General features: G+C 39.1%; 1 protein-coding gene across 7 annotated transcripts in view; it reads left to right on the top strand.

The window, feature by feature from the left end:
- The window catches only part of ZNHIT6 (zinc finger HIT-type containing 6), an 84,418-nt gene extending 64,861 nt beyond the window's left edge, over positions 1–19,557 (top strand). For 3 of the 7 annotated variants that reach the window (XR_002786051.2, XM_064282185.1, XM_010591145.3), the window contains 2 exons: positions 1,035–1,159; positions 5,545–12,996. Coding sequence is in view for 5 of the 7 variants with exons in the window: in XM_064282185.1 (XP_064138255.1) it covers positions 1,035–1,159; positions 5,545–5,585 (166 nt within the window). In the remaining 2 variants the exon portion in view is untranslated. Of the gene's footprint in view, positions 1–1,034; positions 1,160–5,544; positions 12,998–14,241 lie in introns of those variants that run through there. The other 4 variants (XR_010321431.1, XM_010591147.3, XM_010591143.3 and 1 more) reach the window with 4 other exon arrangements.
- Positions 19,558–19,941: the final 384 nt, after the last annotated feature.

Raw genomic sequence — 19,941 nt, 5'->3', positions numbered from 1 at the left:
AGCCAAAAAGCCAGAACATCTGCTTATATTCTGATGCAGGCCACACCTCCAAGGAAACTGCCTTTCAACTGATTGGCTACTCACAGCAGATTCAACCATGGGAGTGATCACAAGAATCATGGCCCAGCCAAGTTGACACACAATCTTAACCATCACAAAGCCATACTTTTCCTTAATACCAACACGCAAGCCACTGCAGTACAACAAACTGACAGATGGATGATGTACTTTAAGGAATAGTGGTATCTAATTAGGTCCTTGGGTGGCAAAACTAGTTTGCTCTCAACCACTAATCTAAAGATTTGATGGTTCAAACCCACTAAATGTCATCTTGGAAGAAAGGCTCGACAATCTGCTTCTGTAAATATTACAGCCATGGGGCTGTCATGAGTCAGAGTCGACTCAACAGCAGTGGGTAGTATCTAATTACCTGTGACACATTTGACATTTATGTCACAATACCAAGATTTATAAACTCCATATTTGTTCAGTTTCGTACTGCTGTCCATTTAAAAGCTCCCAATACATACATACGTATGTATATGTATATAACTTCAAAATAAAGGAAAGTTAAAGTTAATTGTATGGCAATATAAATTTCTAGAAACCATTTTTTAAGTTTTTATAAAAGTATTTTATAACCAACAATTTTAAATCTGTATATTTAGAAATTATCATGGGATAAATAATAAATATATTTTAGGATTTTTGAGTTTTTAGATAATTATTTTATTCAGGAAAAATCCATGGCATATTAAACATAGCTTTTTTATTTTATAAAAGTTTGTCTGCATTCCTTGCTTGGTATGAAAAATAGCCCTTAGTTCTAGGGCTTTCCTAATTTTGAAGTATTTGATAATACTTTGAATGTAGTTTAAGAGTCTCAGTAATAATAGTTCTCCTATCTGGCTTTTTTAGAATGTATTAAACTTAGTTTAAGTAAATAACTACTGAATTGATGTGATCATCTTTGTTTTTTAATTTGTGAGCTTTCTAATATTGAAGTGTTTTTTGTTTTCCTTTTTATTAATAAGTTATCATGAACTGGATCCTTGTAAAAGTCTCCTAGACAATTTGAAGAACAAGGTGCTTATTGAGTACCCGACATTGCATGTGGTGTTGAAGGGATCCAGTAGCGACATGAAGATCCTTCACCAAGGTGAGTGTGAATGTGCTCCTGTGGCGCTGTTGGATAACTACTGCAACTGAAGCAACTGCATGAGTGCCCTCATTTTTTATGTATGTGTTTCTCCACTACGTTCACTTATTGTATTCACTGTATCACTAATACTCTAAAGAACTAAGTGAATAGATCAGATTGAGTGTCTGGTTATAAAAGGATGTTCTTTGCCTTATTGGACTTCTGTGTGTTTTTCTTTTTTTAAGCTAATAGTCTTTAAGTAATGTGCTGTGTAATTTGTCTGTGTTCAGATAAATTTACTTCCTAATTAAAACTCTTTCTTTAGAGATTCCTAAAATTAGGGTTTACAAAAAATGTTTCTAGTGTCTTACCTTCTATAAAGAGGCGATGTTACAAGGAACATTATCTTTAGAATTTTGGCTGCATTGCCTTGACCCTTTATCTTCTTTGAAACCACGGATTTTATTTTCCTTGTTTTTGTTTCCTTGGTCATATTCCTTAGCATTTTAGTGGGTCTTTAAAAGTAGATATTTTTCCCTTTTTGGTGAATAGTGGAGTTGGAGGAAAGGAAGTTTCAGAACTGAAAAGGTATTTGTGTATAAAATTACTTTGTGTATAAGTGTATAAAATTACTTATCCATGTTTGTGACGACTAAATTAAAATAGACCAATTGTGTTTCTGAATGCAGGGTCCTAAAGGACAGATAAAAGTCTTCAGTAATTGCTTTAAAAAGAAAAGGAAGATTATCCAACTTTACTGAAAACCATTAGATAGAACTTTCAGCTAAGAATTTTAGGTACAGACCAAGCTTCATTGTAACAAACTCCAGAGGACAGTAGAATCCTTGAATTGAATTGAACTTTTTTTTTTTAATAATGAATGTTACTTGAAATATATGGTTCAAGTTTCATTGTTAAATACAAGCATTATAGGCTATAACAGGCAGTAACCTATGTTGTGAGTTTTTCTCTGTACCTGTATATAGCTTTTTCTTTACCAAAAGTTAATAGGAGAATTTTTTTTCAGAGTAGCCTAAGTTTTTGTCAGTGCCACAATTTCAAACCAAATTTTAATTAGCAAAAGCAAAGTTCATAATAATAAATTAAGAATCTCTAAATGTTATATGGAAACCCTGGTGGTGTAGTGGTTAAGTGCTACAGCTGCTAACCTAAAGGTTAGCAGTTCAGATCCACCAGGCGCTCCTTGGAAACTCTATGGCGCAGTTCTACTCTGTCCTATAGGGTCGCTATGAGTTGGAATCAACTCGACAGCAGTGGGTTTTATGGGTAAATGTTATATTTATTCTTGACTATATATTTTGCACAACTTGACAATATTCAATTTTATTTTCTCAAAGTAAATTAGAAATTTCAGTTTTAAATGACCAGTTTCACTTTTTTAAGGCTGTTTAAATCCTTACTTCTTCCTTAATATAACTCACATACCTCTCTTTCCAAATGTCGGTTTCAGAGAAATTTGTTTAGTAATGTGGGTTACTAGCCAGGGCAAACATTGTCTGTGTAAATAAACACAGCACACACAGCTTCTCTTTCACCTTGTTTAGGAATGCATATTGAAGTAAGGCTTCCTGTAAGGAAGCAAAAAGAAAAGGCTACTTTGCTAGTGTTATTTGGAACCTAATTAAGTAAAATGTATTTTCTGGTGGATACGTGATGCTTGACTTATGTATAGGAAGCACAGGTGTCTAGCTTGTGCTTTCAGTATAGAGGATCACTTAGAGCTGCTGAGCAAAGAATCTGAAGAGATTTTAGGGATCATACCAGTGTTATCATGCCATAAGGACACACACCTAAATATAACGCCAGGTCTTCCTGTACGTGCATATCTTAGTGTGAGCACCTCACAACATTGGATATTTTGCAGGATGCAGGAAGGGATAAATAAGAACAGGACATTTTCTTTGGAAAGCCTTGAAATTTCTTCCCTCTCCAGAGGCAAAAAATGTTGGGTTTTGATCCTGAGTTCATAGTACAAGGTGTTTCTCTTCTAGTTTTGTGGGGAAATACGGTCCTGTGCTGAGATTCAGTAGTTTTCACACTTGGTAGTTATTATAATGTTTGTTTTGATTATAGATTGCCATAATTTACTTTTTCAAAAATCAGCCTGTGCTGACGGGCAGCGGGCAAGTTTTGTTTGTTCGATTTTTGCTTTTTAAGGAATGAAGATGGTTGAATATAAAGGGTAAGCAGTCAAGGTAGCACACTGTAATGGAGACGTAGAGTTCTGCTTACTTACCCACCTGAGCATGGGAGGTGCTCAGAATGGTGTTACTTGCTGGCCAAAGAATCGCAGATTTAAATCATTTGATAAAAGCATGCTGCGTTTCAATCCAAAGAATGGAGCCAATTAAAAGAATGAAACTGGCAGTGTCAGTAGGCAAATAAATGGAAATATATTTCCCCGAACTGCCAAATAGTACAAATCTCCATTAATTTAAAAATACCAGCAAAATATATTTCTCAAAGAGCCCTGGTGGGCAGTGGTTAAGTGCTCAGCTGCTAACCAAAAGGTCGGCAGTTGGAACCCGCCAGCTGCTCTACAGTGGTAGAAAGATGTGGCAGTCTGCTTCCATAGAGATTTGCAGTCTTCGAAACCCTGTGGGGCAGTTCTACTCTGTCCTATAGGATCACTGCGAGTTAGGATCAACTCGACACCACACAACAACATTGTCCTAATACAACAGATTAGAAAATGATGCTGCCTTTTAAAAAAGAGTCAAACCCAAAATTGATTATTTGAATTAATGGAAATATCTGGCATAGCAGCTGCTTCTATTCAATACATCAGTCGCTTGTTGGCCAATAAATCCTTTCATCCATTCTCGCTCCCTCTCTCTTCCCCCATTCCTCCTTATTCTTTTCTTCCTTTGTTTTTGTGTGTGTGTGTGTGTGTGGTGGGGTGGGGAAAGTGAGGGAGGTGGATCTCAAGCACAAGAACACACGTGTAGACTTTAAAGTGCTGAGGAAGCCAGAGGAGAAAACAACTAACTTGTTATATCATGGAGACAGTTGAAGAGTTCTGCCACAGTTTATAAAATTCCACAAGAACAGGGACTGTATCTTGGTTGGAATCTATTTTAGTGCCTTACTAACAGAGCTGTTGTTGTTAGCTGCCATCGAATTGGCCTCTGACTCGTGGCGACCCCACACACAATGGAACAAAACACAGATGGGAAGGGCTCTGTTAGCACCAGTTTGGTTGCTGGTACGGTTTAAAATCTAGGCACCATCAGCACACCCCAAGGAACTTGGCGGTTGGAATACGAAGCAAAGGTGTAAGTTTATGGTTTTAGCATCAGTTCTTATTAACAGTGGGCCCTAGAGCATTCACTCTCCCTCTGAGCTTTATTTTTCTTACCCTCACAGGGGAGATAGATAACTGTGAGTCTCAAGCAAAATAATCTGTATTTCAAACTTAGCAACTTCCAAATTGTTTTTATATATTATTTCCTTTTGGCTTTATAATTTTAAAAAAAAAAAACAGTTGCCATCAAGTCGATTTTGGCTCCTGGCAACCCCATGTTTGCAAGAGTCGAACTGTGCTCCATGAGGTTTTCAGTGACTGATTTTTCAGAAGTAGATCACCAGGCCTTTCTTCTGAGATGCCTCGGAATAGACTCAAACCTCCAACTTTTGGTTAGTGGCCAAGTGTGTTAACTGTTTGCACCACCCAGGGGTGCTAGCTTCATAATATAGCAAAATTAATAGAGACGTCCCCGTGGTTCCCATTTTGCAGATAAGAAAAAAAAACTAAAAGACAGAGTGACATGCAATCATAGTGATTGAGCAAACATTGATTGGGTGCTTACTCCATGCTATGCTGTGGAGATGGATATAGGGAGGAAAAATCTAGTCCCTGTCCTCAAGGAACTCAGTTTAGTGAGTGAGTTTGCTGTCTTGCCCATTCTAGGCAAGACAAGAGCTTTGACTCCAGTTCTGCTCTGATTCTTCTTTCTGATGGAAGGAAGGAGATGGTGATTAGTCGTCTGTCGGGCCACAATCACTCAACATACTGACCCTCAATTTTAAGTTTAAAAAAAAAAATGAAATCATGGAAAAATTTATTCCAACCACAGTTGGCCAGCCTGTATGATCATAGTGATCTATTCAGTGCTGCAAGTATGGGGTCATAACCACACCGTGAAGTGACCATTCCTGAGTCTTCCACAGAATCAGGAAGGATGTTACCTCACAGAATATAATTGCCACTTTCAGACATCGTTTCTCTATTTATTGTGGCCAGAATTATGTAACTTGGCTGCCTGGCCCCCCTGAACAGTGCTGCTGCTATGCATCGGAAGTGAGGGGAGAAGAGGAATAACAACAGGCTAAACAGAAACAGTATAAACACTTGACTCTATGTTTACCTTTTTTTTTTTTAGTGAAAAGTGAATCTTCCAAAAACTTTGGCAGTGAAAGTTGATCATTTCTTCTGGAAGAAGGTGACAATTCCCAGACAGTTGCAGAGGACTGTGTATTGGCTGGCTATTGGAAGATTGGAGCATTATCAGTGGGTGATTGGAATTTTTTATTTGTCTGGAAAGTAATTAAAAAACCTAAAAATGATTTTTTTTTTTAACAAGATGCATTTTCTAGTCTCTTAAATTTACTTGTAAGGCCCTTCTTCATATTAACAACCCTGTTTTGTACCTGATCAGTAGAAAAAAGAGAGCTTGTTAAATCCTGGCTTTTAGCATGCTTAATTCCATAAGCTGAAGTCTTTTTTATTTGTTAGTTTAGTGCAAGGTCAGCTGTGTTGGCCACAAAGTTGGCATCCTCTGTAGTAGAAGCTCACTGAGCAAGAAGGCCTTACAACACACTGTCCAGCCGCAGGATGACTGATCCTCGCCAGTTCTTGTCTTTGAGGTTTATATGTAACCTTTCCCTCTTGAGATGACTGATGGGTACTGGTAGTAGCCAGTACAGTGTCTTTGTAAAGACTCGATAAATACCATTAATAATAATTTCTTATATTTGCCTAAGAAAATTATTGGCTGTACATTGCTATTTGAACCATCAGTGCTAATGAATTTAGACTTTTATGCACAAAGTGAACTGTATCTTACTATGAATTCTGTGCCTTTAATTCCATTTCCACTCCACCCTATTACCACACAGGGATATTGTGATGGCCAGTGTTGTGCTGTTTTGAAGTGTCTAGCAATAACTAAAGAAAAAACATTTGGAACTCTTCAATTTGTTATTGAAATATATATGTGTGTATTTGTGTGTATACATGGTTTAATTTATACCTTATGGCAGCTCTGTGTGCATTTTGATCTCACATATTGAAATTAAAGTTCCCTAATTTTATTGGAATTTATACAGTTACGAAATCACAATGTGACTGTAAAAGAGTAAAAGATTATTACATCTGTATTGCGTCGGTGTACTTAATGGTCAAGAAAACAGTGACAAAATTGGACATTAAAGAAAGCCATTTTTAGTTGACAATTGGAGTAAGTTTTAGACCAAAAAGAAACCAGAGGCATTAATTAAAGGGACTTGGAAAAATTTGAAATATGAAAAGATAATGGGAAGATGAGCTTAGGAGAAACTTATAAGACAGAAATATATATAACTTGGGGTAGAAATTGTAGAAGAAAATCCAAAAGACATAATGCAAAAAAAGAAAAAATAAGGCCTTGTGATTTCAGAAATATGTGTATGTATTATAAAGCAAATTCAAGAATTGTCTGTTACAGTAATTTGTTGTTTATGATATTACTGGAGAAACAAGTTAATGGGATTTCAGGGAATTCAGACTCAATCTGAAAATGAAATTTGTTGCTCTGAAATAGGCAAGGAATAGGATGGAATTGAATTAAATGTGTCATAGAGTTGTTATTGGGGAAAGTGGGATAAAGTACACAAAAAGAACATGTGATCTGAATATCAGGGTGGAGAGGAATTTCCTGACAGTGAAATCTGTTATGATGTAGTCTCGTTTCCAAGAAAAGTGTTGAGTTCCATCCTTTCTAGAATTTAAATTGAAAACTGGACAAAAACCAAAGGATTTATCCTGTACTTTATCCCATCCATTAGCGGGGAGAAATACCACATGATATAATACATCTTTGCCATCTCTATTTTCTAGAATTCTCTCAGACTTTTTAGTTATAGACTATTCCTTTGGAAAGAATTTAACAAGCAGAGTTTCCTTAACTATCAGCTCCTTTGATTAATATGCACATGAATTCCCACAGGATTTATAATAAACATGTGTTTTAGTGAATAACCATGTTACAGTCTTGGAGGGGGTAAAACTGGAATAATTTCACTTAGAGCCCTAGAGTTTTGTCACATTAAGCCTAGTTTGTTTCTGGAGGCCCTCTCCAATTTTGGATTTTTGACAAATCCTCATAAGTAAACAAACTCCTTGACCCATGTTAAGTTCAAGATCCTGCGTTTTGTTGGTGAATCAAATTTTTAAAGGAGAAAAGCTCCACCTGGCCACCTTTATTTTTTAAACAATGATTTCAAAGGGAAGGTACACCTTTCATAATTGCTAATTACGACATAAGGGATTAATAGCCATAAATTACAATAAATTTTGCACCTGTTCCTATTATAAATATGAATTAAAGAGAGTTACTGTAATAGATATTTAAGATTGCAAAGTGTGCCAGTTTGTTTCCTTATAGCAAGTAGTAGGATTTAGGTTTCACAATGTATATTAAAATGCCAACAATTTCCTATATACATTTTGTTTAATTTGTTTGACATATACTGTGTGTTGTACCTGATTTCATATTACTCATCTAAATTTTGCACTGAGATGCCTAGCCTAATTTGATCACAGACTACTGCATTAAAAAGAGAAATAAAAATCATTAAAATTAAGTTTATTTTAAGGTAGATGTGCACCTTTAATTAGTAATCAACTGTCCTTCAGTTGCAAGTGACAGAAACCCAACTCATACCAGTGTCAGCATGAACGGCAATTTTTGGCTCATATACAGGGAGGTCCAGGCATCTTACCATCTCCCGTACTTACCTCTGATGTTCTTTTTTCCAGATTGATTTTCTCTTCCAGGCAGACTTTCTCTTTGGGGATGTTCTTTTTGGAGTAGGTGTCAGTAAGGTGAAGATGGTGAGCAGCAGTGATTGATAGTTTCAGCTTACATTATCACAACCGATGGCCCAAAACATAGCAAAAAGAAAAACCAAACCTGTTGCTGTTGAGTCAGTTCTGACTCATGGTGACCCCAGGTGTTACAGAGTAGAACTGTTTAATAGGGTTTTCTTGGCTGTAATCTTTACAGAAGCAAGTCACCAGGTTTTTCTTAAATAGTGCCACTGGGTGGGTTCGAACTGAGAACCTCTAGGTTAGTAGTCACACAAAAACCATTGGCATCACCCAGGAACCCCAAAAACATGGCGCAAGGTATATAAATTTTCTGGGAAGTGCTTTGATTTTGCCCAGATTGGATCACACTCCATTCCTGAGCTGATCAGGTCAGGAGTTCCCCCAAAGGAAGGAGAAGTTATCAGAGAAAGGAAGGTGTAGAAAGCAGGAGAGGAAAGGTGGTTACTGAGAAGACGGAAGTAACAGATGTCAACTGTACCCCATTTGACACCCTTTGCTTTAGTCGGAGCCCTGGTGGCGCAGCGGATGAGAGCCACAGCTACCAACCAGAAGGTTGGCAGTTTGAATCCACCAGCCACTCCTTGAAACCCTATGGGGCAGTTCTGTACTGTCCTCTAGGGTTACTATGAGTCAGAATCGAATCAACGGCAGGGGCTAGGTTTGTTTTTTTTTCCTTTAGTCACTCCTTGTTCACTGTCTCCACATGACCATATTCTACCTATCTTGGAATAATAATTGCCATGGACCTCCCACATAGAAATCATAGTTAATATTTGCACTGTATTCCTGTCCCATTTATAGCCACTGTCTTAAAGTCCCCACAAATACTGAATTAGTAAGTTGCTAGCCAAACCAGCCTTGTTTGACCTCACCTAGGACTGAGTATGCCCATGTCTGCAAATGACCGTGAAAGCACTACCAGTATTGTTAGCAAATAGGCCAATTCTCCAATAAGGAATCTGTAAATAATGAGGATCAACTGTAATAATAACAGTAATAAACTAACATGTATTGATCACTTACTAAATGCCAAGCACTTTATGTATATCAACTCATTTAAAATTTCTCGAAACAAATCCAGTAAAATAGATGGTACAGTGAAGCCCTGCAGTTAAGTGGGGTACAAAAAAATTCAGTAACAGGACACTGAATAAACGCAAAGCCCTCAAGTCGATTCCGACTCATAGCAACCCCGTAGGATGGAGTAGAACTGCCCCATAGGGTTTCCAAGGCTATAACCTTTACAGGAGCAGACTGGCACATCTTTCTCCCATGTAGTAGCTGGTGGATTCAAGCCACTGACCTTACAGTTAGCAGCTGATCACTTAACCACTGCACCACCAGGGCTCCTTTTTGGATGCATATTACAGGCTTAAATGACAGAGTAAGCCTGTGCAATTAGTTTTCCAGGTTCCTATAGTGTAACTGTAAGATCCCAAATCTATCACCTGGTAGCAGATGTCCATTCAGGCCAAAATATCCATGGAGACAATTCTGAGTCAGTCATAGGGCTAGCTAGTACTTCCATGATAACAGAGTGAGCTAAAGAATCTCCCAGGTAGTTGTTGCCCATTTCATAAGCCTTATCTGGGATTAACCCACCCTCTGCCTCACCACGTCCTGGGACAGCCCATCGTTTCCTCACCCAGCTTCATTCTCCCTTTCTTATTCCTCACCTTTACCAAGAGATAAGAATTTGAGCCCACATGGGTTTGAGAACAAGGGATAGGTAGAGAATGGAGGCCAATTCATGTTTTTGTGGGGAGCAATATTGACAGATTACTATAAATCCATTTTACAGTTGATAAAGTCAAGGCATGTAGAGGTTACAAATCATTCTTAGACCAAAGTTCATAAATGGTGCATAAATAAAAATTGGGTGTTGAGCTGGGGTGCAAGGGGTAGGGAAGATCTCTGGGTTAAAAAAAATAATTAAGTCTTTGTTATAGATTGTTATCTCCTAATTGTAGCAGAGCCCCTGACTGATAAGAATAACACCAATAGCTAAAAACTTAAATAGAACTTAGCAGTAGTTAGGCATCATTTTACCCACAGGTACAACCATTAAATTACTGAATCCTCATAATTGCTTGGGGTAGGTACTGCTGTATTTCTTTGAATCTAAAATGTAATTGACAGTAAGGTATGCCATTTTATGTAACACTGTTCTTGTTAGGTACTGTCAAGTCGGTTCTGACTCATAGCGCCACTGTGTACAACAGCGAAACACTGCCCAGTCCTACGCCATCCTCACAGTCCTTATACTTGAGCCCATTGTTGCAGCCACTGCGTCACAAAGTGTTATTATGTAACACAAAGAAAAAAATGCTGCCAGTTAAATTATAATACCTCATGCATGCAAAAGCTGGACAATGAATAAGGAGGACTAAAGAATTGATGCATTTGAATTATTGTGTTGGCGTAGACTACTGAATATATCATGGACTGCCAGAAAAACGAATAAATCTGCCTTGGCAGTACAGCCAGAATGCTCCTTAGAAGCAAGGATGATGAGAGTTTGTCTCACATACTTTGGACCTATTATCAGGAGGGACCAGCCTCTGGAGAAGGAAATCTTGCTTGGGAAGTAGAGGGTCATTGGAAGAGAGGAAGATCCTCAATGAGATGGATTGACATACTGGCTGCAACGACGGGCTCAAGCACAGCAGTGATTGCGAGAATTGTGCAGGACTTCCATTCTGTTGTACGTAGGGTCACTATGAGCCGGAACCGACTCGATAGCACCTGACAGCATATAAAAAGCTCTTCTAGAGATTTCAGCAAATCCAAGACTCCATCAATTGTAATACACACTATTTTATATACCACTGTGAGTCGGAATCGACTTGATGGCACTGGCTTTGGTTTTTTGGTTTGGTGATGGTTAAGATTGTGTGTCAACTTGGCTGGGACATGATTCTCAGTGTCTTGTCAGTTGTATAATGTTGTGGTCATTTCCTTGTTGAGATTTGATACGTAATCGCCCCATAATGGGATCTGCTTCGAGTAGCCAGTCAGTTGAAAGGCAGTTTCCTTGTTCGTGTGGCCTGCATCAAGTGTGGGCAGATGTTCTGGCAGGGCTTGGGGGGCTTTTGCTCGTTCTAGATCCTCCAGCTGGCTTCTGCTCATCTAACCTCCTGTTCTTGAGACCTGAGCTAGCAGCTTAACTGCAGACTTGCCTGCTGATGTTGGGTTCCTCGATCTTCACAGTCTGTGAGCAACAGCCCTACTCTCTGACCTTGGATTCAGCAGCCTCTGTGGCTATGTGAATCAGCAGAAACCTCTATCCTGACCACAGAATTGGGACGTTCCATCCTCTACAACCGTGTGAGCCATTTCCTTGATATAAATCTCTCTCTATATATATATATTTATATGCTTTACTGCTTTTGCCTCTCTAGAGAACCCAGTCTAAGACAACCACTAAGACCAAAAAACATGGCCAGTTGGTTGTGTGATACATTCTGATGTATGTAATATTAAAATATGAAAAATTGCTTAGAATTGATGGAATAAGGTGTTTAGATAAATTTTTTTATCATATCACTTATACTTACATGAAAAATGTATGTGAAATTAATTGATTACGACTTTTCTAAAACTTCACATTCAGAGTCTGATTCCTGCATTGCTTCACAATTCAAAGACCTTGTGAGTAGCAGTTCTGAATGGAGTGCTCCACTATTGTCTCTGGGACTTTCTTCAAAGTCCCTACACCCATCCTGCAAGTTCTGATCCAGGTATTTTCTTGGTCAGGTGTTAACAGAAGGCTTTCAGGCAAACGATCAGGACAATGGTTTGTGAACTGAAATACTAAGGGGTTGAAGTGTCCAGTCATGCCACAAGAAACAACAGGCAGCTCTGCATATGCACAGGCAGGGACAACTACATCATGACTGTGGCCTGGCCAGCAAGCATTTTAAGACTGCAAAGATTTCAGAGATGCTAAAGTGTGAGCTCTAGAGTCAATTAAAGGGGCAGAGATGGTTCAGTGTTGGAATTCTTGCCTTCCACACAGGAGACCTGGGTTTGATTTCTGACCAGTGCACCTCATGCACAGCTACCACCCATTTGTTAGTGGAGTCTTACATGTTACTATGCTGAACAGGTTTCTATGGTGCTTCCAGACTAAGACAGACTAGGAAGGAAGGCCTGGCGATCTACTTCCTAAAAATCGACCAGTGAAAACCCTGTGAATCACAATGGTCCAATCCAGTTGTGCATGGGGCCACCGTGAATTAAGTGCCAACTGAAATGTAGCTAACAACAGAGTCAAGTATGGCACTATCATCCCCATTTTGTGCATAAAGAAACTGAGGTTCCGGCAGATTGGGGAACTTGCCCAATGTTGCATATAAGTAGGTGAACTAGGATTCAAACCCAGACAGGTTGGGCTTCAGCAGGCTGTCCCAGAGTCCTGCTGTTTCATGATGAATTGGGGTTACCATATTTTTATGCAAATAACATGCACTGAAGTTCTGTGTTGGCCAACCGTGCCCTCCCCCCTCCAAGGTTTTTTTGTAAGTGCCACTATGCCAATTTTTTTACGTTTCTGTAAGAAAAAAAATTAGCGTTGTGCCCTTATAAAAATACCTCGTGGGAGGAGGGCGCAGTTGACAGATGTAGAAGGTACGTGTTATTTGCCTCAAAATATGGTAATACCATAGTTTACTGCTACTTAAAAATGGAACAATCTATTTCAATAGGATTTTTTTTTTTATATATCATCTAACTTTTTTTTTTTTTTTTTTAAAGTAGAACTGTCCTTCCATAATTTATGAACCTGCTTTTCTTGGAAGCTTCTCTCTCCAATGATGGACAGTAGGCTGTTTTATCCTAGTATTTTCAGGTCCTGTTTTGAATCTTTTATCCATGTTACTCACATACTTCGCGGGTTTAGGCATAAAAACTTCAGTCACTTCGGTTAGTTTGAAACCAGCTGTTAATGCTAATGCCAGTTTCTTTCAGTGGATTCCAGGATATTAGTATCAGGTCTATTGCATTGTCCAAAGTGTGAATTGTGTTTTTGTCTGAATTGGACACTCTTCAAAGCTGTTGGAGTGGGCCTCAGGGAACGTGGCTATCCAGGACTACCCGATGAAGGGAGTCCACCTGGAAAGGACATAGGTACACAAAGACAACTATTAATGTCAGGTTGACATTATGTTAAGCTGCACAAGGAACATATGCTTGGCATGTGAATCCAACTGAGAACTGCTGGGCGTTGCCTCTGGACAGGACAGGCTTGGGTGGAGGTGGTGGATGTAGAGGGGAGAATTTAGGATACCACAGGAGAGGAAGTGTAATTTCAGGACCTGTTGGAAATCTGGGGGATGGCTTTAGAAGTGGAAATAGGATGGTTGGGTACAATCCATGAAAAGAGCAGAGTAGACAGATGATGAAGGCCTTGAAAACAGTGAAATATGAGTCCTGAATTCTTAATTGCATGGGATGGAAGCTAGTGTTCATACTCTGAACTATATAGCCAAAAAGTAAACTGAGCCATGTAGATTTTAAAAGGGAAGTTTCTGTCTCCCTCAGATGAGTAATGCGGGGACCATCAAACAGTGGTTTCACTTTTTACTTCAGAAATTGTCCCCTTCTCCCAGATTTCTGCTAAGCACTCAAGGTTATTTTTACTATGAGAAGAGATTGTTACACACCACCTCTTGGTATGATTTCTTCTGGGTCCTTGAACAGTGGATTCTAGTTTTAAGTCCATGTGATGTGAATCTGAGGTGCAAATATGGTCCCTAAAGCCTAATAACTTGTTATTTTTCCTAGAGCCCTGTGGTCCTGCTCTTGACTCTGCTGCTCTGAGTTCCTAAAGAAAACAGTGGAGTCTAATCTCTGTGTTTTGAAGTATTGATGGTTAGTTAACCAGATGCTGTGGTGCTGTCCTTTTAGGGCCTTCCCCAACACAGAAGAGACAGCAACTTTTTCCATGTTCCTGACAGATTGGAAGGTTTTTTTTATTTCTCTGCTTCAGATTTCTCCCTGGAAATGTTGGTCATTTGCTCAGCCAACATCTTTGGCCTCTGTAGCCAGTGCAGCTTGGAAGCCTATAAAGAGTTTCTGCCACATTTGGACCCTCACAAACAAAACTTCTAAGCATTGGAAGTGGAAAAATTGAGCTGGTGAGGAAAGCCAAGCAAGAGCGGGCATTCAGTCTTCCAGGTAACAAATTAATGGGACTCTGTAAGAAGAAAGCTACTGTTTGTGGCTGACCTGTGTGTGGACAGTCGAAGGGAAAGCATGATCTAGATGTTCTTTCCTAGCCTTCCAAGGTGGCAAAGAGCAATTGTGAGGTTTAGTGTGATTTTTTTTTTTTTTAAGCAATCAAATTCTCCTTTTCCCTACCCAACTTATATGTCCCTTAGGAGTAAGAAGGAAAAGAAGTTTATTCCTCAGCCCCTTTAGCCCATCAAAAAGTACTTTATTTGAAATCCTGAGAAATACTACAAGCTTAGCCCACTCAAAAGTACTTTATAATGTCCTATAATCTCTTACAGTCCCATTTAGTATTTCTCCAAAGAGTAGTAATGAATCTATAAAGCTTAGACCAAGTGATGGTACAAAGTATACATTATATCAAAGGGTATGGTAATCATCTGTTGTTTGCTACCCAACATACATCCACCTTCTTTCTGGTAATGATACCTTGAGTTCCTTTGGGAAACTGCCAACTCTCCCCTGTTCTCACCTATCTGGTTTGGATGAGATTTACCCCAACCCTAGCTCATGGGTGGTTTTCATCAGCCTAAATTGATCAGAGTATCCCACTCCTGTAGTCATGTGTTTGGTTCAAAACTGTGCAGGTGACCTAAGCTGGTGCGATCTGAGGGAACTACAGAAATTTGGATGACAACAGGCGGGTTGCAGCCTCTTCTCTGCTATAAATTGGTAAGGCTAAGAGCAAGTTAGCGTTTTTGCTACTGTAAGGGAGAGCCAGCTCAGAGGAAGCTAATTGAGCCTGCAGTAAACCAAGGCATCTGTCCCTATGGAGCACTGAGTTACATTGTTGCTGTTACCTGCTGTTGAGTCAATTCCAGTTCATAGCCACCGTATAGGGCAGAGTAGAAGTACCACATAGGGACGGAGTAGAAGTGCCCCATAGGTTGTCCAGGGAGCAGCTGGTAGATTCAAACTGTCAGCTTTTTGGTTAGCAGCCCAGTTCTTAACCATTGTACCACCAGGTCTCCTTAGTTACATTAGGCAATGCATTTTTTTTTCTTATTCAAGTTTAGGTAAGTTGGGTTTTCTGTCATCTGTGCATGCATTTGATACCAGCAAATGAAGTGTGGCAAGTGATATCCCTGGAATATGGAATTGGCTGGATCAAGGAGGCAAGGAGAACCTCTGTATCTTATGCTAGAATGTTAGGAAGGGTTAGATTCGGTTGTAAATGTAAAAATAATCTTAACTGTGGCTTGAACTAAATAGAATTTCTTTTTCTCATATTCAAGAAGACCAGTCAGTGGGAATCAGTGTCAGGGACCCAGGCTCACGCCAACTTGTTGCTCTACCAAAGTGGCTTCTGTTCCCAAGGTCACCATGTGGTGGTACAAGATGGCTGATAGTCATTAGTCCACCTTCTGCCTAATAAAAAGAAGAGAGAAAGGCATGGCCCCAACCTTTAAGGATACCAATTCTATTTACATACTATTTTCGGAACTTGGGCAGTTGCTGTGACTTCTTGCAGGGGGGGCTGAAAAAAAAGTCTTTATTCTGGATGGTAATGTGCCTAACTAAAAATTATGGATCTTATTATGAAGGAAGAGGGTTAAATGGGTACTGGGGGTCAAATAACAGTCTTTGCCACAATTGACCACTGGCAGTTCTTCTTTGTGGTACTGTATTAGTTGGTTATTCCATTGTCTAATGTATACTGGAACTTTCAGCTCATATATCTCCTAGTCTACAGTACTAAGGGACTTGGACAAAGATCAGGCTGTAGGAATGTGTTGAAGCCTTTGTAAAATCCTAAAAGAAAGAGATTTATTTGAAACTAATTCATCTAAAAACCAAGAAATAATAAAATAAGGCTTTGCTACTAGAAACGCTTTCTGCCTGTGACATGCAATCCAAGTCAGCTTAGTGTGAAAAGCTGGATCCTTCAGTGAAAAAGCCAATTTTTCTCCTAAAGTTAAGTTATTTTGAGCAAAAGAGGAGAGAAGTACAGTGATACAAGATTGGGACCTAGAATGAGTGTGATTTCCCCCCAGGCCTCTTCTAGAATCCTCTTGTTAAACACTTCCAGCCTGTCAAAGGAGATACTCATTCCCATTGAAAAGATGCAGTTGGTGAGCAGTCTTCCAGCAAAGGCAGATTCAGCCATTCCTCGCTACTCCAGGACATTGCTTTGTATTGCCCCCAAACAGAAGCCAATATGGAAGCAGACATCATTCATTTTCAGCCAGCCCAATCCAATGTTTTAAATGAAAAACTGTGAATCAACTAGATCTCTAATTTTTATTACTAACCCATGGATTAATCAGAAACACATAGATATAGAGCCAACTGAAATGTTAAGGGATTAATATCACAGAGAAACCTCCAACTCTGACAAAAAGAATATTCCATGACTGCCCAATTTCTAAATCAGTCCTCGGAGCCCTGTCGCCCACCACACATACACCCTGTTTATACCACTAAGCAGAGGGCCGCTGAAGCTGTGCAATTCCCTGGAAAGGCTCTCACAGATATAACGGACAAGGGAGATTCTCTCAGAGCGTGGAACAGAGACAGCGCCAGATGTGCACTTCACTGCAAGACAGGGAGTTCTTGCTCTTTCTGTCCAGAAAGATTGTAATATGTATGAGGACTGCTGTCCACTGCATGTTTTCCATTCTCCCCTTTGAATCTTTATTGTAGTCTTTCTATTTTTTTCTCTCCCACTGGCTGAATATAGGGTGTAGTTAAACAGATCAGTGAGGCGTGACAAGTCATTTGACATAATCTACACATTAACATGAAATATCTGAGTTGGATCTAGCTGCAACAACTGGGTGAGATCTCATATTACCTCCCTTTAGGAAGGGCTTGAGTCTATTTTACATATGGAAAGGAAGGAGTATGTTGATGTTAGGCAGCCAGAGAGGTGGACTGTCCAACATCAATTACTCCTATCTGGTACTCCAGATTTCCTTTAAGAATCGCTTCTCCCCATTCTCGACTATATGGTGTGGTTGGGATTAAGAACCCACCTTCCCATTCCACCCTCTCAGCCACAATGATTGGTTCAGGAATGGGCATATAAATCCATACCAGAATGAATCTCCAGATTTTTACTAGCAATGCTGGAGCTCAAGCTCTCTCTTCCTCCTTAGGTTTACTTATGTGATGAGTCTGTGAGCTTTAGCACTGTTGTAACCATTTTTGATGCCACAAGAGGAGGCAACCTGAGTACAAAATCAACCTAGAGGCAGAGTTGAGAGATAGATCCTAATAACATTTTGCTTTCATTTTGCAATGTTCTGGAATGCTTTTCCTGAAATTGCAACAATAGCAATAACAAAGTTTCCCAAATGATATGGAGGATGTGAGAAAATTCAAAAAAGCACCTTTTTTAAGTGATCTTTGTCAATCTTCTCCAAGCCTGTGCTTACCTCTGAAGAGTAAGATTGAAATCTGTAGAACCACAGACTCTTAGAATCTTAAAACCAAAAGAATCATAGAGATCAACTAGTCCAGGTTCTCCCAAGGTGCCTCAGCAAGGTGATTTTTAGCTGCTTTATGAACATTTTTAATTTTAATAAGTAGAATTATTATAATGAGTCCTAGAAAAATATAGCTAGTATTTTCCCATCAAACCTGTGATTTCATGGATTCTGTGTGATGCTTTTACTAAAGAGGAAATTGGAGAGAGATAAAGGGGCTTGTTTAGGAATTGCCCAATTGGTGAGTGAAATGTGAGAGGATTAAATGTGGAATCTTATAACTGGAAGGGACCCTGGAGATCATGAAGTCACCTCCACCCCCTTTCACTTCCAACTTCAGACTTCCCTCCAAAGCCTCTTTCACAAGTATGTAGTAATCCAGCCTCTATTTGAATACCTCAGGGATGGGTAGCTTATTATCATTTGAGGCAGTACATTCCATTTTGACAGCTCTGATAGTTGGAAAATTCTCCCTTCTACTCAGCCAAAATCAGCCCCTTGAAATTCTTTCCATTCGGTTTCAGTTCATCCTTTTGAAGCCACGCCCCTCCTTCAAATGTTTCAAGACAGTTACTCTGCTCCCTCGACCCTTCCCTACATAGACACACCAAGTCTCTTTTCATAGAATGTGATTTTTAATCACTTAAGCGTTTTCTCATTCCTTTTTGATTTAGTGCTCAAATGTCTTTATCCCTATTAGAGCTTTGTGTCAAGAACAGGACTTAATAAATACGCAGTGTAGACCAAACTAGAACTGACCTGCTCTTTGTCCTGAACTGTTTGTTTCTATTAAAGGCAGCCTTAGATCACCACGTCCCATGATTGGCCATTGAGTCTGAGTGTCCATCTTTTTTTTTTTTTTTTTTTTCCAACCATCATAATGTTCTCCACTGGCTGGCTAATTGGACTTCAGTTCACAACTCCTACTTTATTCTTACCCCTTTTCAGTGCATCATTCCAGTCTGTTGGGAATTTTATGGATCTTGATTCTATCAGCCAATTTATTAAATCCTGCAATAGTAGAGCATGAGGACTTTCCTTAAAACTTAAAAAAATATTACCTCAGAATACATAAAAATGTAATGAATGAAGAGGATAATAAACTTATGGAACCTAGTACCCAAGAGGTTGATGTAGACTGAATATCAATGGATTTAGTATGGATCCGTGAGAGATTAAGAGATGTTTGGGAGATTATTCAACTTTTTGAATATAGTGTCCTAACCTTGTCCAGCAAATACTCCTATTGTCCAAAAAGATTGTAATATGTACTAAGGATTGGTAGACACTGCATATTTCATATTCACAAAAACATAAGATTGAGCTATACTAGACAAAGTCTAACCCAGCATAGAATTTCTTACCAGTTTCTCCCTGCTGCAGAAACAGACCTGTCGATGGCCTCTGGAGCCAATCCAGTTAACGGTTAAAAGCACTGGTTTGAGAGTTAAATAGAACTGAGTTCAAACCCTAACTCTATGTTTTTTTTACTAGTTGTGCACCCTCTGGCAAACTATCCCGTTTCTCTGAGCCTCCATTAACTGCCTCTATAAACTGGAGATAATATGGTACCCATGAATAGGCATTTTAAGAATTACATAATATAAAAAAAAAACCAGTGCCATCAAGTCGATTCAGACTCATAGTGACCCTATAGGACAGAGTAGAACTGCCCTATAGATATATAACATTTGGCACATAGTAAACACTAAAAACTCAATAGCTATTATTGTTTCTAAATCTTTTGATAGCCACACAAAATAATTAGAAAAACTGGAAATAAAAATTGGCCCATAAAGGCTGAGCTGTCCATCATGACCTTATATATTTAAATTTGGGCACTTTCTGTCCTGAAATGTCTCAGTGAGGATACTCTTTAAGTTTTGTGAAGAAAATCCCTGACCCTCCTAGTATTTCTCCTGCTGGAAGGAAGAAGCTATGAGAAGTTCTGATGGCAGTTTTGAAAACGGAGTGAGTGGAAACCAGCTCGTAGATACTTTCTTTACCAATAGGCTAAACACAGCTGTCTG

This window comes from Loxodonta africana, chromosome 3 (genome assembly GCF_030014295.1).
Source record: "Loxodonta africana isolate mLoxAfr1 chromosome 3, mLoxAfr1.hap2, whole genome shotgun sequence".
Lineage (NCBI taxonomy): Eukaryota > Metazoa > Chordata > Mammalia > Proboscidea > Elephantidae > Loxodonta > Loxodonta africana.
The sequence above is the reverse complement of the archived record's forward strand: the minus strand, read 5'-3'. Positions and strand labels throughout refer to the sequence as shown.